The sequence below is a fragment of the Oryza sativa genome, chromosome 1 (genome assembly GCF_034140825.1).
Source record: "Oryza sativa Japonica Group chromosome 1, ASM3414082v1".
NCBI classification, from domain to species: Eukaryota; Viridiplantae; Streptophyta; class Magnoliopsida; order Poales; family Poaceae; genus Oryza; species Oryza sativa.
Window position 1 is genome coordinate 26149194 of NC_089035.1, and position 23074 is coordinate 26172267.

At 44.9% G+C, this 23074-nt stretch overlaps 2 protein-coding genes and 1 long non-coding RNA gene across 3 annotated transcripts; 1 reads left to right on the forward strand and 2 right to left on the reverse strand.

Annotated features, from left to right (window-relative positions):
• Window positions 1-11250: 11250 nt before the first annotated feature.
• On the reverse strand, window positions 11251-15968 carry LOC107279157 (uncharacterized). The gene is made up of 6 exons (XR_001540664.3): window positions 15823-15968; window positions 15585-15700; window positions 14691-14859; window positions 14556-14610; window positions 11998-12333; window positions 11251-11920 (listed from the first exon to the last, which is right to left on the reverse strand). It is a non-coding gene; the product is annotated as an uncharacterized lncRNA (long non-coding RNA).
• LOC107276443 (polygalacturonase At1g48100) lies at window positions 14425-16010 on the forward strand. Its single transcript, XM_066303862.1, has 4 exons — window positions 14425-14615; window positions 14701-14908; window positions 15222-15412; window positions 15615-16010. Exons 1-4 carry the CDS (start codon window positions 14535-14537, stop codon window positions 16008-16010), a joined length of 876 nt encoding a protein of 291 aa, XP_066159959.1. The 5' UTR covers window positions 14425-14534.
• Window positions 16011-18011: 2001 nt separating this feature from the next.
• Window positions 18012-21407, reverse strand: LOC4326576 (peptide deformylase 1B, chloroplastic-like). Its single transcript, NM_001398036.1, has 7 exons — window positions 21149-21407; window positions 20902-21040; window positions 20245-20437; window positions 19340-19450; window positions 18910-18972; window positions 18431-18539; window positions 18012-18326 (listed from the first exon to the last, which is right to left on the reverse strand). Exons 1-6 carry the CDS (start codon window positions 21351-21353, stop codon window positions 18441-18443), a joined length of 810 nt encoding a protein of 269 aa, NP_001384965.1. The 5' UTR covers window positions 21354-21407; the 3' UTR covers window positions 18012-18326; window positions 18431-18440.
• Window positions 21408-23074: the final 1667 nt, after the last annotated feature.

The following is a 23074-nucleotide window of genomic DNA, read 5'->3' on the forward strand; positions in this document are numbered from 1 at the left end:
GTGGTTTCTCAATACTGTCAACCACCTTTAAACCGGGTATGAACTTCTTTAGCCAGTTCACCTGCCCCGTTGCCTCATAGCATGCTATAAACTCGGCATACATAGTAGACCCTGCAGTGATAGTCTGTTTTGAGCTTTTCCATGAAATAGCTCCTCCTGCCAGGGTAAACACATATCCCGATGTTGACTTTGTATTATCTTTTGCAAAGTCAGAATCTGAGTACCCCACTATCTGGAGTGATTCTGATCTTCTGTAAGACAGCATGAGGCCTTTTGTTCCTTGCAAATAACGCAAGACTTTCTTTACCAATTTCCAGTGCTCTAGGCCTGGATTACTCTGAAATCTGCCAAGTAACCCGGTAACAAATGCCAAGTCAGGTCGTGTGCACACTTGCGCGTACTGTAGGCTTCCTACAGCTGACGCATATGGCTTTGTTTTCATTTCATTGAGCTCATACTGATTTCTGGGACATTGCGATGCCCCATACTTTTCGCCTTTCATTATAGGAGCAGGTGTAGCACTGCATCTGTACATGTTGAATTTCTTCAACACCTTTTCTATATATGTCTTTTGAGAAAGTCCCAATGCATACTTTGTTCTATCTCGGTGAATCTCTATGCCCAAAACATATGAAGCCTCACCGAGGTCTTTCATGTCAAAGTTTGAGGACAAGAATTTCTTTGTTTCCTGCAGTAGACTGACATCACTACTAGCCAGTAGAATGTCATCCACATACAGAATTAGGAAAATAAATCTCCCATTTTTAAACTTTGAATAAATACAGTTGTCCTCGACATTCTCTTGAAACCCAAATTTCTTTATTGTCCCATCAAACTTCAAGTACCACTGTCTCGAAGCTTGCTTTAATCCATAAATGGATCTCTTTAGACGACATCCCATATTTTCGTTTCCTTTCATGACAAAACCTTTCGGTTGCGCCATGTATACTTTTTCCTCCAAATCTCCATTTAGAAATGCCGTTTTTACATCCATCTGATGTAATTCCAAATCATAATGTGCCACTAGTGCCATTATAATCCTGAAGGAATCTTTACAAGAGACTGGAGAAAATGTCTCATTGTAATCAATCCCTTCTCGTTGTGTGAAGCCTTTTGCCACAAGTCGCGCTTTAAACTTTTCTATATTCCCTCTGGAGTCATATTTGGTTTTGTAGACCCATTTACAGCCTACTGTTTTGGCTCCTTTAGGAATTTCTTCTAAATCCCAAACATCGTTTAGTTTCATTGATTCCATTTCATCTTTCATGGATTCCAACCATTCAGATGAGCGAGCGCTTCTCATGGCCTCTTCATATGAGGTGGGATCATCCTCCATATGCGACTCTTCTATATTATAAACTTTATAGTCATCACGGATAGCCGATCTTCTGACTCTTTCAGACCTTCTAGGGGCCTGCACATTTGGCACATCCTGTACCTGAGGCTCTTGATGAGTCTCCTGTACTGGCACATTATCTATTTGAGACTGTTGTAGCTCCTCCTCTGGTGTGGCAACCATTTCTGTTGAATCCTGTATAACAGGTTCCTCACTCTCATTCATTGTTGCCACAGGAAGGGTAACAACAGGTGCTGGTACCTCAATGACAGGCATTGCAGGCACAACATCAGCAGGTAGAGAGAAGAAAGGTTCCTGAGTCGACGGAGCGGGTACAGACACCCGCCTCTCCTCAAGATCAATTTCTCGAACTACCGAGCTCCCCCTAATCATTTCGTCTTCCAAGAAGACGGCGTGTCTCGTTTCTACAAACTTTGTATAACTGTTTGGACAGTAGAAACGATAGCCTTTTGATCTTTCAGGATAGCCAATAAAATGGCAGCTGACTGTTTTGGGGTCCAACTTCCCAATATTTGGGTTAAATACTTTGGCCTCTGCAGGACTCCCCCACACACGGAGGTGAGTTAGCGAGGGTACTCTTCCTGTCCATAGCTCATACGGTGTTTTGGGCACCGATTTGCTTGGAACTCTGTTGAGAATATGAATGGCGGTTTTTAACGCCTCCATCCATAAACCGAGTGGTAGTGTGGAGTAGCTCATCATGCTGCGCACCATATCCATGAGGGTACGGTTGCGCCTTTCAGCTACCCCATTCTGTTGAGGTTCGCCCGGTGTTGAATACTGGGCTACTATTCCATTCTCTAGCAAGAACCTTGCAAAAGGTCCAGGGACTTGCCCATAAGGCGTATGTCGACCATAGTACTCCCCCCCACGGTCAGATCTTACTACTTTAATCTTTATATCATGCTGATTTTCAACTTCAGCTTTGAATATCTTAAATTTATCCAATGCTTCTGATCGCTCTTTAATTGGATAAATATAACCATAGCGGGAGTAATCATCTGTGAATGTTATGAACGAGTCATAGCCATCCACACTTTTCACAGGAAATGGACCACAAATATCTGTATGAATGATCTCTAAAATTCCTGCGCTTCGTTTTGCACCCTTTTTGATGCTCTTTACAAATTTTCCTTTAATGCATTCTATGCATTGTTCTAAGTCTGAGAACTCCAATGGAGGAAGAATTTCATTCTTAACTAGTCTCTCAATTCTCCCCCTCGAAATATGGCCCAAACGACAGTGCCATAATTTCGATGAGACATCGGGAGTTCACTTTCTTTTCTTGTTTTCTTTTGTCAACGAGGACACAACATTCACATTCTCAGAAAGAGATAACAAATAAAGCTCGTCTCGCAACACAGCAAGACCAATACATGCATTATTATGCCATAGTTCACATTTGCCACTTCCAAAGCGGCAATCATATCCATCAAAATCCAACTTTGATACACTTATTAAGTTTCTTTGCAAAGAAGGAACATAAAAGACATCTCGAAGTAAAAGTATGAAGCCATTCGCGAGCTCTAGAGGAAAATCTCCAACAGCTTCAACTTTTTCTTCAACTCCATTGGCAACTCTAATGGTGCTTTCTCTTCTTTGCGTAGTCCTCGTCGAACGGAATGCCTTTAAACAATTACAAGCATGAATAGTTGCTCCAGAATCAATCCACCATGTGGATCTAGAGTAACCAACATAATGAGATTCATTTACAAATGTAATAATGTTCTCACCTTTCTTTGCCATGATCATTTTCAAAAAGTCAGGACAATCTCTCTTGTAGTGTCCTGTCTTCTTGCAGTGGAGACATTGATCTTTCTCAACAGCGAACTGTTGTTGTTGAGGCAGATGCTGAGACTGTTTACCTTTTGAGGTGGGAGACTTGTGGTTCTTTTTCTTATCTTTAACATAGTTTATTGAACCACCATTTGATTCTTTGATTCTCTCCTCCTCTTGCACACAATTAGCAATGAGCTTCTCAAAGTTCCATTTCTCTGGACTTATGTTGTAGTTGACAATAAAATTGTCAAACTGCTTTGGCAATGAGGCCATAACCAGATGGACCAGAAAGTCATCTGTTATGCCCAAATCCATTGGCTTCAATTTGGAAGCCATGTTGCTCATTCTAAGTATGTGGTCTCTAACACCACCTCCATGGTACCTTTCTGTCACAAGCTGCTTGATCAGCTGTGTAGCATAAGTCTTTGAAGAGCCAGTAAACTGACTCTTTATTCTTTCAAGGTACTCTGAGACAGCGTCACACTCTGGGATCGAGCCCAATATGGTAGGCTCAATCGTATTCTTTACCACAGCCAAACATTTCTTGTTGGCTAAGGACCATTTCTTTTGTTCAATGTCATACGACATGACGAGAGGAGCATTGTCCCTCTGTCTCTTTTGCCAGTCAGCATCTGACTCATTTTCACCTCTGACAAGTTCAGTAGGTTCTATAGGACATGGGGTAGTCAACACCCAGTCCACCTCTCCCAAGATAAAAGCAAGGTCGAGTTTTCTTTTCCATTCTGCGTAGTTATCTCCTTTTAGGGTCGGAATATCTTTAATGCAACCCATCAAGGAGTAGCCACCTGAAATAATCATGTGCGGTGAGAACAAAATTAACATTAAAATATTATGCATTAAGCCTACATCACCGTTGGGCAGAAATAGACATAACACATATAACCATAACTATAATATTGCAATTATCAACGTTGGTCAGAAAAATTACAACATCATAGCACATAATTAATGTTCCTAAAATTAAATTCTCCCGTTGGTTCGAAATTTAATTTTAGAAACACTAATTTTCATCAATTACATCTATTTGCAGCGGAAAACTATATAAAATCATATGAACAGTAGCAAAATCTCTGTAATTCTCTCTCTGTGAAAATTCTCCCGTTGGTTCAAATTTAAACAGAGGTAAAACATGCAAAAATCTATTCAAAATTCTATTGAAATTTGCATGAAAAATTGACAAAAATAAAATGGAAAAATTGCTACTGTTCTCTTTTATTCATTTTCGGCCCCGGAGGGACCTTATATGGACTTTTTCCGGCCTTTGCCGGTCGGCCCATGGCCACCTTGCGCGCGGGCGAGCGCCCCCTCCCCTCCCCCAGGCCGCAACCTGGGCCTGGGCCGGGAAAGCCGCCGCCGCGCGCTCCCCACTTGGGCCGATTTCGGTCCGGCCGCCGCCGGCCGTCCGATCTTAGGGTTTGCGATCGGACGGCCGGGCGCCGAAAACGGGGATCAAAACCCCTCGCGCCCCGGCCGGCCGCCGAAACCCTAGCTTCTCCTCTCTTTCTCTCTCTCGGGCGGGCGCGGTCGCGCCGAGCGGCGTCGCCGACGCCGGCGGCCCTCGCGCCGCCGCGCCATGGCCGGCGCTCCTTTCTTTTCTCTTCTCCGCTCCCCCCACCGTCTCTAACCCCCACCGTGTGAGAGAGAGATGGCGACGACGGAGATGGCGGCGCCGCCGCGGGCCCCCTCGCCGGCGCGCGCGTGCAGGTGCGCGCGCGGCCGTCGAGTGGCTCCTAGGCGGCGCCTCTTTGCCCCTCCCCCCCTCCGTTGCCGGCGTCGACGACGGCCGGCGACGAGGTAAGATTAGGGTTAGGGTTTTTGGTTCTTTTGATCCGTGCGGATCTTGTGCTTTTCTCTCTTTGGATTTCTTTTCCCGAACCGATCTAAGCCCTAGGGTTGCTCTGATACCAATGTTATACTTTGCACTAGGATCACCTAGGTTAGATCTAGTCGGGTGGTTCTATTTGGGATTGAGGTTTGAACTATAGAGATTGAAAACGGGAGAGGGTTTAGATAGACCGACCGGTTGAGGTGTTGGAGGATGAAGAAGTGCCGGCCATCGTCTCCGTTGGCGCTCGGTTGTCGTGGATGCGGCGCCGGTGAGGTCGACGACGATGACGGCTGCGGGAGTGACGGTTGTAGATGTCCCGGCGATGAGGTGTGGCGCGGCGGTGGCGCTTCCCGTCACTGGCTGCGCCCCCTCTTGATCGGATTAGGGTTTGTAGGGTGGAGTTGGCGGCGGCGGTGAATCTCGAACCTTGTGCCGTGCCGGCCTCCACCCCTCTTTTATTATGGCGCAGTGTGACGGGGGCCCACCAGCCATTGGGCTGGGCGCCCCCGATCAGGGCGCGGTCAAGGCCCCCTTGAGCCGTTGGGCTCAAGGGGAGAGAGATCTATCTAACAGTGGGATGAGAGGGAGCGGGCGGCAGCGGCTAGGGTTTGGGGGGCCGACGATGGTGGCGGGGGCGGTCGACGGCGACGCGAGGCGACGGCGACGACGGCGCGAGGCGGAGGTGGCGGCGCGAGGCAGAGGCGGTGGGAGAGGGAGAGGGAGAGAGTGGGGGACGAGGGGGAGCAGGTGCGGTGGCGGCTAAGGTTTAAGGGGCCGGTGATGGTGGCGGGGACGATCGACGGCGACGACGACACGAAGCGACCGGGAAGCCGGAGGCGGCGGCGGCGGGAGAGGGAGAGGAAGAGAGTAGGGGATGAGGGAGAACGTGCGGCGGCGGCTAGGGTTCTGGGTGGTAGGGTTAGTAGCGTCTTCTTTCCAAAAAGCCCTTCGGCTTCAACTTTTTAGAGCGTGGTCTTAATTCGCAATTTTTCTCTCCTTCACATGAAATATCCGGATTTTATAATGTCCTCCGCATGAAAAACGTCTCATAGGTACTATTTGCTTGGGACCTATATCGAATTACAGAAAAATCAATGGACTTTTTCGCAAAATCGCCAACCCACGTGCATTGCTATCCTACGTGGCATCGCCCAGCGCCCGCTTCTTCTACGGCTGTTTACAATTCTCTGATAGCATGCTGTGCCACTGCCATCCACTTCTTTTTTGTGCCATGACAAATTTTAGATATCCATACTGATTTTAATATAAAGTCATGATTCACATTGGTTGCAATTGTAAAACACACGGGAAAGTGCTTGTTCAAGAAAACCAATTTCATACTCCCTGTGGAACTTCTAGGAGCCTATGAGATCTACCCATTTCTTCCTACTGCAGATGGGAGAGCAAAGAGATGAAGCAGGCAAAGCTATCTTTGATTTGTTATTGTCTATTGAGCCGCTATGTAAAGTAGCCCTTGTGAGTTGTGATCTAATTGTGCTTATGCGCTTCGCAAAGCTTCATGACAAGGAAAACATCAGTTTCATGAAATTTGACACATGTGCGTGGATGTAGCAAAAACCGATGATTTACATGACAAATAAAGATGTACTATGGTAAACCTTTTTGTGAAGTTTGTTTTCCTAGAGTTGAATAAATAGGAATTGTTTCTAAGATTGATGATTTTTTGGAAAATTAACTTAGAAATGTAATTCAAGTTTTATTCCCTTTGTACTAAGAACTTAGCCATATTATCTTTTACCTCCTGATTTCTTGGATGTAATTATTTTCTAATACATATCTCTTCTTTCTATAAAGTTAAGACCCAAAGCTGCCTCCTCAATTCGCCACATCATCAACATTATATTAGTTGTTCGATCAAATATGTACATCAGATATACGCAGATATACGCCATTGGATCCATCATCCTCTTGCCCAACATGCATGGTAATCACTTGCTCCTTCCCATTCCCCTCCCTTAATCACATGCATTAATTTACAGTAGAAACCGCCAAATCAATTGGGATATGAGGTGCGATGGTTAATACGATTTATGTGCCTCTTGCGATTCTCTTCCAAACCTTTTAATAAGCCACTTTGCAATCCCCTCTATAACTAAGTCTCTTTTCTCTTCCCCCTTTGCATGAATCTTTTCATCGTACGTTGGATTCTACTTCTTCTGTCCCAAAAAAAAAACCCAATCCTAGATTTGAAGTATTTGGTAAGCCTGAATTTAACATTTATTTTGGCCGGATTCTCTTTGAGTATATATAATGATTTGAACTAAGCAGGAGCACTATGAAAGCTTTGTTGATTAGTTTCTCTAAAATTGAAGAAAGAATCCCTATCCTATGCATTTACTGTTGTTTTAGTTTCTTAAGAAAAGATTCGTCATACTTACAATCAATACTTATATGTCTTATCACTTTAATTTATTTGAGCAGTTGGGAAGGATACAGAGGATTGCAATATAGCTGTCCTGACATAGCGAGAAGCAGCTTAACCTACTCGGAATGTATTTTGTTTTCAGGTTCAATCAATACAATCTAATTGTTTATACTAATATGCATATTTACATGTTCTCAAATGTGCCCGCAGCAAAGCGTGGGGTTTCATCTAGGTATAAATAATGTGCATAGCACTTGTATGGTTACTGTAAATTTTTTATTGTTTATTTCATTCTATGTTTACAAAACATATATTCTTTCGGTTGTTTGATTTTTACTTCTAAACATTGCCGTAGCGTTAGCACGGGCGAATTACTAGTTTGCTTGGTTAAAATACTTTAGCTTTCAATATAATTTCTAAAAATGCATTATTTGATGATTTTTATTCCCGAAGGAAAATCGGGGCATGACAAACTCTCAGCGTTTGCATTGTAATCGGACGGCAAGCCACTCACGATGGGTGCCTTGGGTCAATTTGGGTCGCGTCCCTTCACCTGCAGCCTATCAAAATCCTCATTTGTTTGGGCTAGAATATACGCACGCAAAAATATATTCTGGCCCATTCAGCCATTTTGCTCCCTTTCTCGAGAAGGAGTTCGGCACTTGCATTTCCATGGCTTCTTTTATGATTCCAACGGTACCGTACCTAATTTTTACATCAAGTTTAATCGACATCTCTAAATCATAATACTAGAAATTTTCACATCTCATTTTATCAAAACCGTCCAAGACAGATCCTAGGGCAGTATCGCTAGCTAGTTTCGCTAACGCGGCATCCTAATCAGCAAAAGAAAATAAAAAACACATGGGCCCATATGTAAAGTGAGAAGAAAAAAGTTGCATATTTAATGCCTGGGCTATGGTGAACAGAGAGTGGCGCCGATCGGTTCATTCGAGAGCGGGTGTTATGAATCCATCAACGTTGCTAGGACTTAGATCTGGTGGAGAGCGCAAAAACTCTCCACCGAAGAGTCTTACTATCGAGAGAGAAGAAAATGGTGAGAAAATCTAGGCTGAGAGGGACTCAACCCAGACCAGTGACTTGCTCCTGGTAGCTCCCTACCAGCTGAGCTATCCACTGTTCTCTCCACCAATTACTTTTAGGCTCTTTAGTTACACCCTGATCGACCAATCGACCGGGCAACATCCACGGAATTTGATTTGATCTCAGCGGCGGCCATCGATCACCTCATCGGCGGCGGCGTGATTCCGAGCACAGAGCAGAGGCCTAGCTAGTTGTTCATGTAATTTAGCAATTGCTTTCGTCACTCGTCCACTTGGAGCACGAGGACGACGATCTCGGCCGCCACAGTTGATGGGCAGAGACCTTGTTGGGAACATCTCTTGGGGCTGAGGGGGTGACGGAAGCGTGGTGCTTTTGCTCCTTCTCTTCTTGGAACTCGTCGCTGACGATGGCGTGGTACCGGCACTCCATGCTATAGAAGGCCCTCTTAGGGCCGGTCCTAAGTTTTTAGGGCCCCAGTGCGAAACTAAATGTAGGCCCTTAACATACTACTACATAACAATAATCAACAATTTCTAGATGAGAAATTATCGATGACATGGCTTGATAATGAAAAAAATTAACACTATTATGATTGTTTAACTCATATAAATTACACAACAAAATTACAAATCTAAATTTAAAATTTTACCAATTGGTTGATCGCAAGCGTCTAGATGTGATGCGTAATGCATGAGGACGATTCTATCGAGTGAAAAGAAACAAACAATTAAACGCTAATGCCCGCGACGCCGTGCGTCGGGATGGCCTACATATGTTTATGTTTTGATATAGAGAGATTAGACAGCAGTAATTAAATTAATAATTGGGCTACGCAGATGGTGTATTGGTGTGCTGATTGCTAACCTTGCCGAGGGAAAGGCAGGCGATGGAGGCTAGGAGATGCCGAGCAGCAGCGACGCAGTAGATTGCGTCGTCGCTGAGCAGCTGGCAGCAGCGACCAGGGAGATTGCGTCGGTGCCGAGCAGCTGGTGATGGTCATGGAGTGAATTACGTCGGCGCCGGCCGCCGGCGACACGCGATGCAGTTTCGATTTTTGGCTTTTCGCCAATTTGCCATCGCCCGTCACCGATCGCTGAGCGCGTGCGCGTGAAGAGGAGAGGAGGAGACGTGGGCGGCGGCGATCATGCGCGTTTCTGTTTTCTTTTCGCCACGGAGCGCTTCGCTTTCCGGCTTCCGCGCATGCATGTGCTCGATCTGCGGGCCGGGGACGCGGGAGGGAGGGGGTGGGTGGGGCCCCGCGATCTGGGGGCCCAGATCGGCGGCACCGCTCGCCCCCCCTAGGGCCGGCCCTGGGCCCTCTCTCCTCTATACATGAAGATGTCCTTGCTGTGATGTTGTCGAGCTACTGCCGGCAAAGGTCACGGCAATGCCAGAAACTCCACCACCCAGAACGCCGTCGTGCCGACGCCGAAGCAACACAGGATGGTGGTGCACCGCAGCTGCACCCAAGCTCCGAAACATCCAGTGGTACGGACTCAACATATAAGTACGGAAGAGATACAAAGAAGCGACTGAGGCTTACCCAAGTGGTTGTTTTCTGAGGCATGAACGTTTGTGGACGCGGGTTCGAATCCTTCTCTACATGTTTTTCCAATTAGTTCCAAACGTGCTCTTTTAATTTTCTTTTGAAAATTCAAGTGTATTTTAAATTCGTTTTATTTTTAAATTAATACCGAAAATATGCAAATTTATTATTATCAAACTTATTATTATTATTATTAAATTGAGGCAAATGTTATATAATCGAAATAGTCAAATTTGGTCCTTCCATGTTAAAAATTGCAAAATTTTAATTTTTCTTGTTAAAGTTCAAGTGCATTTTAAATTCGTTTTATTTTTAAATTAAGACCGAAAAGATGCAAAATTATTATTATTAAACTAAATATTATTATTTTTTAAAAAATAAAGGCAAATGTGTGGTCCTTCCAAGTTAAAAAAAATCGCAAATTTTTAGCTATTGAGCTAAATTATATGATTAATATCATAATATAAGTTCTCAAATTTTTTGTCCAAATTTAAAGTAAATAACAAAACATGTGATATTTTAAAAGAAAAACAACAAGGTAGAGTCAGAGGATAAAAAACGGAAGAAAGTATCGTACTGGTGTGGGAACATATGGAGAAAAAACATATGCTACCAACAGGCTAGCGCTCCTTTTGTTGTTTACTATTTCTATGCATTATGGCTGTGTTTAGATCTAAAGTTTGATCCAAACTTCAGTCATTTTCCATCACATCAACCTGTCATACACACGCAACTTTTCAGTCATATCATCTCCAATTTCAACCAAAATCCAAACTTTGCGCTGAACTAAACACAGCCTATACTCAGAAAAGAGGTCAGCGCCAGCTACTACGGTGCCGCGCTCCCCTCACGTGGCGGCAATTGATTTCGTGCCACCTTGGACATGGTACGTTATATCCTGGTGCCATCGGGGTTGACGTTGAGGTCATAGTTTATTTTTGGAATTAGTTTTTTATATGGGTTATTTTTTAAATAAGTTTTGGAAAAGTGTCAATTTATCAAAACCTACCTCGTCGCGTTTAGCTCACCGTGAGCAGTCGAGAGCTCACCGTGTACCAATCCGGCAGATCGCCAAACCAGTTCCGAGCGCGAGCCGAGGCGGAAACACTTCCATTTCGGGCGCGAGAACAGCGACACGCTGCCAGAGTGGCTGCCTGGCTGGAGACACGTGAGGCGAGACGCGCGAGTGATCAGCTAACGTGCACGTGGCTTACAGCTGTGCCCTTGTTCACTGTCAAGTGTAGCTGGCAAAAGAAGAGGAGGTAAAATATGATGCGGCTTATTGCTGGGCAGCCTGGGGCCCTGGGCTTGATGAGAATAATCCGCTAGGAAAAAGTACACGCAATGTCCCTCAAATTTGTTAGCCAGATACAAAATCGTCCCCAACCATAAAACAGGATATCTGGCGTCCCCCAACTTATAAGACCGATCACAATAGCTTCCTCGGCGGTTTTGACCACGGTTTTATCCCACGTGGCGGCTGACTCAGCATGGGACCCACGTGGGCCCCACATGTCATGGAGACTATGTCAGCACCCTCTCTCTTTCTCTATTTCTCTCCTTCCTTTCGCTCTCTGCTCTCGCACAGGCGGCGGCGCGCGCGGCCAGAGGGTGGTGCGGCCGGCGACGGCGGCTCCTGGGTGGCGGCGCGCGGGCTTAGGGTAGCGCGAGCTCGCTGGCCTCCCAATCCCCCTCGTGCGGTCGGCAATGGCGGCGCGCGGCTGCAGCCATCATCACCGATGCGGAGAGGAGGGCCGATGCGGCGGCAACGGCGTCACCAACACGGTGGGAAAGAGGGTCGGCGTTCTTAGGTGCTTACTCGAGAGTCGAGATAGCTCGTGACTTGGTGAAGCTTGGACGACGACGGCGACCTCAGGATCAGCTTGGCGACGGCGGATGGCGGCGGCTTCACGGCGGCGGCCCACTCCGATCGATGCGCTGCTAAAAGAAGATGTCCAGGGGCTTAGCAATGTCCCCAGGAAGGTGTATTCACGAGGAATCGAGTTCTAGCTCACCAAGGAAAGAGAAATCAACGGCGAGGACTGGCGGCCGGAGAGGAGGAAGATGGCGTCGATCTCGCGGATGGAGACTCCTCAGCTTCGCGTGCTAAGGCTTCTGAACCGTGCTGATGTGGCGACGACGCTAGTCAAGTGGCTCGGCAGGATTCGCACTGTGCGTCGAGAACGTGGCTCGTGCGGCGACAACGCCGTCAGAGGCCGGGAGCGTGACTCGAGGCTTCGCCGGAGTGCCGCGCGCTCGCCCGCTTGCCGCCGCCGCGCTCTCGCCCGCTTGCCGCCACCGCTCCACTCCGCTTCGCCGGCCGCCGCTCTCGCACGACGGCATCGCCAACGCTGCATGCATGATTAATTAGTTAGTTAGTTAGCTAAGGCTTTGTGCTATGCTAGTACGTGCATGTGTTGCATGAGCTAGTGGACATGTGTTGCATGAGCTAGTGGAGCAAATCTATCGGTTGGTTAGCTTTGTGCATGCAGCTGGTAGTGGATCGAGTGGAGCATGGATGTGTGGCATGACCTCCGCCGCCAGCTCCAAGCCAAGGAGAAGCTCGCGCCGTCGCAAGCAAGTGCCGAAACTCATGCCGCCACCCCTCCAAGCACAGACGAAACTCACTGCCGAAACTCGCCGGGCACCTCCTCCAGCTCATGCACGCGGCGGGACGGCGGCCGGAGATCGAACTCATCGCCATCGTCATCGCGAGGCGGCGGTGAAGGCGTGGCTCTACTTGTTCGCGGCTGCGCAAGTTGACCAGGGAGCCGTCGCGCGTGTGGCTCCAGCTCTGCCGCCGCGGTCTCCCGCCGCTCCGCCCCACCAAACGGCAGCCACATCGGCGGCGCCGTCATCTTCGATCTCCCCTTCCTCTGCCGCCTCACCCCGACGATGACCGCCGCGCTCCTCCCCGCGCGACGGCAGCCATCGGCGGCGCCGCTCGTCCCATCGGCCCTCCTGTCCGCGCCGCTCCTTCCCCGTCAGCCGCCGGCCACGCCGGCCCTCCTCCACGCCGCGTCGAAGACGCTGCCGCCATCCACGCCCAGAGGAAAAAGGAGAGAGGAAGAGAGAGAAGACGGGAAAAAGAGAAAGGGTGGTGACGTGGTCTATCTGACATGTGGGGCCCACATGGGTCCCACGCTGAGTAAGCCGCCACGTAGGACAAAACCGGGGTCAAAACCGCCGAGGGATCTATTATGACTGGTTTTGTAAGTTGGGGGACGTCGGATGTCCGGTTTTGCGGTTGGGGGACGATTTTGTATCTGGTTATAAAGTTGAGGGACCTTTGGTGTACTTTTTCCTAATCCGCTATAGCTATACATGGCCATCAGGCCCGAGGCCCGACGGCCCGGCCCACAGCACAGTATTTTGGCCGACCCTACCACTGGGCCGTGCCTGGGCCTCCCCACCGGCATGTTGGGTCGGCCCGGCATGACCGACCCGGCACGGCACGATGGGTCGGTATGCCAGGCCCAACGCATAAAGTATAGGGAGTAAATATAGACATTATCGCCACAGTCCAAAGAATAGGGACGTAAAATAGACTTATTTCAGCCCAAAGAGGAGGGAGGGAAACTAGACTTATTTTGCTGGACCAAGAGAAGGGTGGAAAAATAGACTTATTTAGGTAGCCCTAAGGAAGGCCTGATGGGCCACCCGTGCCTACAGGCCGGCACGACACGGGCCCGACTGCTGGTGGGCCGTGCCTGAGCCGGAGGTGCAGCCCATGGGCCAGCACGGCACGGCATGGTGTGTTGGTCGGGCCGTGCCGGCCCGACAGATTTTGGCCCGAGCACGGCCGTGCCGGGCCGGGCCGTTCGTTTGACCATCTATAGCTATAGCTAGCTAATTACTTAAACAGCATGCAAAGATTAAGACTGCACTGTGTTTTAATTTTGTCAAGCTAGGCAAGGACTTTGTGACGAGTTAACTAGAGTGAGTAATATATTTTGAGGTGGCGAGTGTACGGTTGAGCTTGCAGTATGCATGCGCTTGCTATGCATATGCACTACTAACTTTTAACATATCAGTGAAAGGCCAATGGATAACTTCAGTTATTATACATATGCCCTCCTGAGTACTTGTATTTGGGAATAAACTAGGCATTCAAGATAGGAATAAAAAACTCCACTACTTATACTTTGCAGATAAGCCTGAGAATCTTGTTTTGATGAGCATTTGTCATTTTGTTTATAAAAGAAACGAAGGAAATTTCCAACTAATTTTATCACTGGACAAGTTCAAAAATCCACAAACTTGACACAGTTAATTAGTGGAACACAAAACATGATGATGTTAAGTGATGTGTTTATTTTGTAGCTGGATGGAACAATTGTAGCCCCAACCAGTGCTAAAGCTTGGGATTCTGGTTTGCTTCAATGGATTGAGTTTACAAAACTAAATGGAGTATCAATTCAAGGCAATGGCATCATAAATGGTAGAGGACAACAATGGTGGACCTATTCAGACACAGATGACGACGAAAATGATGACACAGTAAGATCTCACCATCCATCTAGCATATCATTATATACAAACAATTCAAAAGATGGTTCATTTAGTCACTTACCTTGGATACTTCCAGCAGTACGATGTGGAGTTTGAAAGGATGCCACAAGTTAAACCTACAGTAAGAAGATCACTATATCAAATCACATTTGTAATTGTCTGGTTGCACACGAAAACCAAGTCATAAGAACTTTACTCTGATGCAGGCACTGAGATTCTATGGTAGTTTCAACGTTGTAGTAGCTGGTATCACTATTGTCAACAGCTCGCAGTGTCATCTCAAGTTTGACAGCTGTCAAGGAGTGATGGTCCATGACGTAACAATATCCTCCCCAGAAAACAGCCTCAACACTGATGGAATACACCTGCAGAACTCTAAAGATGTCAGCATTCATCATACCAACCTGGCTTGTGGTACTACCTCCATAACTGAACTGAAGCAGAACTTAGAGCCTATATGAATCTAAAGTACATCAAAATGCTTAGCGATTTTCTTTTACTAAAATCCTCCATACATGAAACAAGGGCAAGAGACATGTGTATGCTCAATAAGGCCTAGAAACAACTGAAATCCTGTCTCCCTGTCCTGCAAATTCTGCAGTGTATAGGACAGGAGGGTACCAGGAAAAACTTCAAGAGTACTGAACTATGAAGCTATCTTTTGCAGTTACTCAACAAAAGCAGAAAAACATAGTTAACATGTAATTTTTGGTCGAATATGATGCAGGTGATGACTGCGTCTCCATTCAAACAGGATGCAGCAATATAAATATACACAATGTGAATTGTGGACCTGGCCATGGAATCAGCATTGGAGGCCTAGGCCGGGACAACACAAAAGCATGTGTCTCCAATGTTACTGTAAGAGATGTCAACATGTTCAGAACCATGACTGGTGTCAGAATCAAGACCTGGCAGGTAAGCACATCCCTTTATAGGTACAAACAAATCCTACTTAATAGGACAGTCATTACATTGTCACAAAAGAAAAGGATAAATATATCATCTTCATAAACTTGGACAATCAGATGTGCTAAGAAATATATATGAGAAAAGAAATGATGATCCTAAGTGAAGACCTAATACTTACTGAGCTAAACAAATTAAACTCTACTTGCAGGGTGGCTTAGGCTTGGTTCAAGATGTACGGTTCTCGAACATCCAAGTCTCAGAAGTCCAAACACCAATCATCATAGACCAGTTTTACTGTGACGAAAGAACATGCTCAAATCAAACATCAGCAGTGGCAGTATCAGGCGTTCAGTATGAGAACATCAGAGGAACATTTACTATCAAGCCTGTTCATTTTGCATGCAGTGACAGCTCACCTTGTTCAGGGATAACTCTTACTGGAGTACAACTCAGGCCTGTCCAAATATCCCACTACCGCCTAAACAACCCTTTCTGCTGGCAAGCTTTTGGGGAGCTCTACACTCCAACAGTCCCTCCAATTGCTTGCTTGCACCTTGGAAAACCTGCTGGGAACAACTTACAGTCATATCACGACTTATGTTGATATACACAAAGGTACCTTCATCCATTGATTGGTGCTTATCCATGAATGGTCGTGAAACTTCCGACCCCTTTGCACCATTGCTTGGCGGTGTGCATATATACAGTTATTCTGATGCCATTGTTACTATAGCACGTGTGACCCTTCAATTAAAGAAAAGATAGATAGTCCATATGAAAAATGGTCATGGAGCACGAATATGTATTTGAGTTGAAAAGTATTGAACATATTCTAATTTTTCGCAATACCTCGATTCAGTGTTAGAAGCAGTATGGCACAGAAGTTTGTACACTGACACACCATATGAAGTTAACATAATGGTCACGGATCACTTGATCTAGCAAATGTAAATGAACTAGCCAAATGATTGAAAAGGATAATGTTCAAAATATAATCATAAATGATTGAACTGATGCTCAGACATATATTGGTAGCATATTGAAGAGGTTTAGATTACATACATACTATTGATCGGTAATAATTCAAAATATGATCACAAATAACGAGCTGATGTTCTGACACAGACTGGTAACAGATAGAAAAGGTTTAGATTACATGTAGGCTATTGATCAATAATAGCTAGTTAGAATAGTACTGATATGTACTATAGCAATAGAACTGTTGTTCAATTAACTGGAAAATAGCTAAAGAAAATGAGAATTTCTAACACTTTAAAAAGGTTTGGAACTGCAAACAGCTACACTGTTCAATGCAAGGGGAAAATTATGGACTAGAAGAACAAATAATGCTGTTTAAGGAAACTTGAAAAATAATAAGAAAATTGAATGGGCATAATACAGCTGGCATATTCTACAAAGCCATAGAGAGCCCATCGAAACAAAAGGAAAGAAGTCTTCTGTGTTATGCATCACTAAAATATTTATTCATCATATTTTGATAGGTATGTGTTCTAGTGGCACTGATGACCTTAAGTTAGCTAAAAAAATTGATAGGGGGCATTTGGGAAATGTATATCAGAAAATGAAAAGAAACAAAAGGAAGTATTTGCAAACTAAAATTAACTCACTAAAACATCTATTTTGGCCATGATTGTCTGAGGTAATAGTTACATTGTTCACAATTACAGTCACCTGTTGATCAGAAAATGGGAGAGAGAGAGAGAGAAGTATTTGCAAACTAAAATTAACTCACTGAAACATCTATTTTAGCCTGCTTGTCTGTACGGTTGTTCACAATTACAGTCACTTGTTAACCATATCTTTTTAACTTTAATCTTTGCTGTTTAGAATATGTAAAATGGTCATATGAAGCCATTTTATTATGCAATTTACATCATACACTGAAAGCTAATAGAAGGCAGTACACTGTGAATTGTTTGATCAACATGAGAATGGACCACACCCATCAATCCTTGTTTTGAAATGCTAGCAATCCTAGATTTCAAGGAACATTGTCATTGCAAGCAACTGACTATCAAACAGAAAATATTCCCTCCTGATGTTGATTAAACAGATCAGAGAGAAGTTTGCACTCATTTGCACACAAGAACTTCATTGTAATTTGTCAAATACTCTCTCCGTCCCCAAATATAATGGATTCTAGATTGTATTGGAGAAACTAAGGATGGACGAGAAAGAGTATGATGCTCCTCATTAATTGAGGGGTATATGTAGGGAGTGAAAAAGGGTAGTTGGGGGGTAAGATGGGGAAAATTTTGAATGAGAGGTGGTTGGAGGGAAAAGTAGTACTCTAGGATACCTTATATCCGAGGACAAATTTTGAATGCTTGGATCCCTTGTATCTGGGGATGGGAGGAAGTAAATATCATGATGCATCAATAGAAGTGAATGGAAAAAATATAGTCATGTGTCAAATGTCCTACCAAAGATATACTAGCATATGATGCGTATATAATATTAATAAATGTTCTGGTCAATGAGAAAAATGCATATGCGAGTTTTTGTTACCAACCATCCACCTATCTCATTGTAAAATACATATCTGTGTCACTGCCATAGTGTTATTTGTTTTGCTCAATTAGGATTTTTTTCCCTAAATATAGTTTGAGAGAAGAGGCCATTACATGAACAATTTTGTGAAAAATGATAAAGTACAGTATCTTCTAAAAAATCATATATATGCAAACACTAATATTGTTCACATATTCCTTCTTAGGAAATACAGCTCATTCATCACTAGCATAATTTCTGGTTGTAATATCACTGGTGTTGCACAAAACTAGATACAGCAAGACTGGCAAAAAGTAGAATGACAGAAGAATATGTGATACTGGCAACTGTTCTAATACACAATCTTCAATGTGAAGCTCAGCAGGATGTTTTGAAAAACTGCCAGAACCTGTTCAAGAAGTACCAGAGATAGAATTTTCAGCATTGCCTATTACAAGATGGGAAGTCAATCAAATTGAAAGGTATTAGGATGAAACAGAGTAACAAACCTACCGAAAGCTATTCATCTTGAGAAACTAATGAGATCCTTTCTTCCTTTGTAGTTCTCAATACTTTCAGGGCTTACTAGCCCTGTACTTTCCTCATATTTCTTCTCTAGGTCCTATTGTAAAAGTGGAGTTTTGACTTCATGTGAGCAAAACAAGTTTGTCGTAAAATGTGTTGTAAAAAATATATATACAGGCACGCCAGCCTACAGAAATACTTATGCACAGTTATTAGTTGAAGTCACATGAGAGGTGCCTTAGCTGGGAGGATGTTGAAATATAAAATTTTGAGTTAAAAGGCAAAAGATATAGCAAACTCTTGATACACTAAAAACTCAATATTTGTAACTCTGGTAGAAAAAGTGAAGAATACATTCAAAACAAAGGAATAATATGTTATTAAACAGTTCTAGCATTAACAACTGCTATCAGATAGAATTTCGATGCAATCTCATTATTTTGCACTATAATGACGTTTTTACAAACCTTCAGTCCCTCACGCACGCTCTCAAGAACATCAAGAGACATCCTGTCAAAGAAAAGAATCCCCTGCACATCCACAATTAAATGGTTAGAAATAATATGTTGAACCGTTGTTAGGTTGCTTGAGGGAAAAACAGCAAGGGTATATATGCTCCAATATGTCTTAAATAATTGGAGAAATTGATCTCTAGATTATGGTGTTGAATAGTATATGCTTTATACGCACCCATCCCACATTGAAAATTGAGTTATCCCTAATTTGGGTTCTTTATCAAAAGTAGCCTGGACAGGTAAGTATAAGCATGAGCTTGATTTGGTGGACCCTTGCATATGTTCGCTACAGAAGGAAACTGAAGCGAAAGAGTAGCTGCTGGCAAACCTTTACAGACAGTCTTGACAATTTATTTAACTTTTACCATGGTTAAGCACGTACCTGTAAATGATCAAATTCATGTTGGAAAACTCTTGCAGACAGACCTGACAATTTAACTTTAATCTTTGCCCCTGTAACATCCTGAGCATCAATTTTGACATTGTCTGGTCTCTGCATGAATAAAGTGATCATAATTCATAAGTCATTCACCCAAAGGACACACAGCTGCAGTATGATGGAAATTTTGTTTGCCTATTTCACATCTATATGTTGCTAAACTTTTGGGTATTTCAGTCTCTAAATTATATAGTGCTTTTGTGTTAAATCTAGTTAATATGTGCATATTAGTAGTAGGCTTAAAACGAGTAACCAACTCTTGAATTCTCATATTGTTACAAGGTCAGAATTTGAAGGATGGTTCATTTGTTATAATCATGTTAATACGTTATCACTGCTTTAACTCAAATGCATAGTTAAAAATATAGTTCAGTAAAACGTGCAGGGTTAATCTCAGCAGGCAACTTCACTGATTGTTCACTGAATGCATATAACAGTCCGCAGAATGAAGAATTCAGCAGCACAGTGCAAACACACAAGCTTAATAAATTATTTTCCAATGTACTACCTTTGTTTTTTTAAACACAAGCTTAATCAATTATTTTCCAATGTACTACCTCCGTTTTTTAATAGATGATGTCGTTGACTTTTTATCACACGTTTGACCATTCTTCTTATTAAAAAAAATTACGTATTTATAATTTATTTTGTTGTGAGCTGTTTTATCACTCATAGTACTTTAAGCATGATTTATATCTTATACATTTGCATAAAACTTTTGAACAAGACAAATGGTCAAACAGATGTTCAAAAGCCAACAGCGTCATCTATTAAAAAAGGAGGGAATATCATGTAGACTTTCAAGAGTCATCAAATAACAATATGGCTTGTACACAAAGTATCCTCACCACCACATTGGCATATATCCCAGGGAATGATAAGCAGCCTTCCTCATACACTAACAATCTCTTCGACATTTTGTATACAACCGGGTTGACAAGGACAATCTCCTCTCCTTCTCCCTTCACACCAGCTGGATTAAATACCATAAGCTGTACATTCACCCCAACTTGTGGTGCAGAGAGACCAATTCCATCAGTCCTGTAGCAAGAAACCAATGGTTCAATTGGAGGAATATCTTCTCGAGCAATAGTAGATAGCAAGCCTTTCTAAAAATGATAGCAAGATATATGATTGGATATTTCCCCCACTTAACAAGGCATTTCACATACTGTCAGAAATAACTAGTATGCCACACAATTTCGACCACTTCAAATCACGCCGTAGTAGTCTTGGAGATCTGTTAAACACTAGACCTCTCTAAAGCCCAGGGAGCCTCGTAAGCACAAATGGTACCTTAATTTGGTTATTTAACAAAGTAACACATATTGAATCTGAAGCGCTAGAAAAAAAATCACCATGGCAGGATCAACTTAACATTTTCATGCATAATTCGTCAAAAGAGTGGCACGGTACCCTCACGCGCATTTCATCAAACAGGTCGGCGCACGCAAACAGAAAACCCCAGCAACGAAAGGCACATATGACTCAAACGCCAGACTCACTTGTACATAACGTCGAACATCTCATCAGTGAGGCTGCGGAGGTTGTCATCGAAGGTGTTGATGCGCTTGTTGCGAGCCCGTAGGATTGGGTCGGGGTACTTCACGACCTTGAGCGGCGGCTCGAACTGGAGGTCAGCAGCTGCATCGTGCACACACGCCACCAGAAGCAGAAGAAGAACAAACCGCGTGAGAAGCACCACAGAGGAACCCCTGAGCAGAGGAACGCGCCGTGAAGGCGGCGGCTAACCTGTGGCGAAGTCCTCGTCCTCGGCCGGCGGCGCGGTGGCGACGGCGGAACCGAAGCCGCGGCGGGCGCGTGCCGCCGCGAGAGGCGCCACCGAGCCCATGCGGGAGAGGGGCAGCGCTCTGGGGTGCGCGGCGAGGAGGGGGGCGAAGGAGGACGCGAACCCGCGGAGGCGGGGGCCGAGGCGGAGGTGAAGGCGCGCGGCCATGGTGGTGGGGGAGTCGACGATTTTTTCCCCCGCACGCGGCAGCGATTGGGCGGTGCCCGCTACAGATGCCTCGGGGTTTTTTTTTTTTTTTTTTTTTTTTTTTGGGGTGCGGGAGCAGTTTGGCCGTTGGCGGTGCGGAGCGGTTGCACGAGGAGCAACTCTCAGCGTTTGGATTGTAATCGGACGGCAAAGCCACTCGCGATGGGTGCCTTGGGTCGATCTGGGTCGCGTCCCTTCACCTGGCTCCTGGCACTATGCAGCCTACCAAAATCCTCACTTGTTAAACTCTAAAAAAATATCCTCACTTGTTTGGAGATAAAAAAAAATCCTCACTTTTTTGGGCATTCGGCCATTTTTCTCGGGAAGGATTTCGGCACTTTCATTTCCATTGCTTCTGGTACGATTCCAACGGTACCCTATCTAATATCTGAACCGTAATACGAGAAATCTTCACCTCTTATCACAACCATTCAAGACAGATTCCAGGATGGTATCGACGACGGGTTTCACTGACGTGGCGCTCTAGTCAGCAAAAAAACACATAGACCCATGTGTAAGTGAGAAGAAAAAACTTCTATCTTTAATGCCTGAGCCGTGGTGAACAGAGAGTGGTGCCGATCGGTTCATGCAAGAGCGGGTGTTGTGAATCCATCAATGTGGTTAGGACTTGGTTTGGTGGAGACCGCAAAAACTCTTCACCAATTACTTTTATGCTATCGACCAATCAATTGAGCGGCATCTACAGAATTTGATCTGATCGGCGGTGGTGTGATCCCGAGGAGGAAGCGGATGTCTAGCTAGTTGTTCATGTAATTTAACCATTGCTCTCGACGCTCGTCCGCTTGGAGCACGACGACCCGATGATCTTCGCCGCCATAATTGATGGGCGGCGAAGACCTTGCTGGGGACATCTCTTGGGGCTGAGGGGGCGGTTGTAGCGTGACGCTTCTGCTCCTCTTTTTAGAACTCGCCCCCTGACGATTGCGTGGTACCAACACTCCATGCTATAAAAGACCCTCTCCTCTCCCACTTGTGCATGAAGATGTCCTTGCCATCGAGTGGCTGCCGACAAAGATCATAGTACGCCTGAAACTCCACCACCTAGAACACAGTCGTGCCCGCACTGAAACAACACAGGTTAGTGGCGCATCGCCGCTCCCCCTGAGCTCTAAGACCTCCAATGGCGCGGCATGGGACCATGTGGTGGTGGAGGACGACGATGACACAACAAATGGCAACGGTGAAGATCGCCAGCCTTCCATTGATGCTGCCGCTCCTCCTCCGGCACCTCAAGTATGACCAGAATACCAAGCCTGACCCAAACCTCACCTGCATCGCGGTGGCGCCACCCACCGCGTGGCGATGGCGCCACATGAAGTGTCGCATGGTCCATGGGGCTAATCGGCGACGGGATGCCATCTATGCCATCCAGATACCAGTAACGCCTAATGGAAACGTTGAGCTTACATGCCACGACGCTGGCCTTCACCACGGACACAAGATACTGGGAAGTCTGGAAAGTTTTAAAGATGTATTTTTTTCCCTCTCACTTACACGTGAGTCGTATAATTTCTATTTTGTTTTTGCTAACTAGGATGTCACGTCAATCAACTGTCAATGATGTCTTAAGGTCCATCTTAAATAATTTTGATAAGAAATAAAGATTTATGTTATTATGCAATTATAAACTCGACTCTAAGGTGAGAGACAACAAGCGGGTA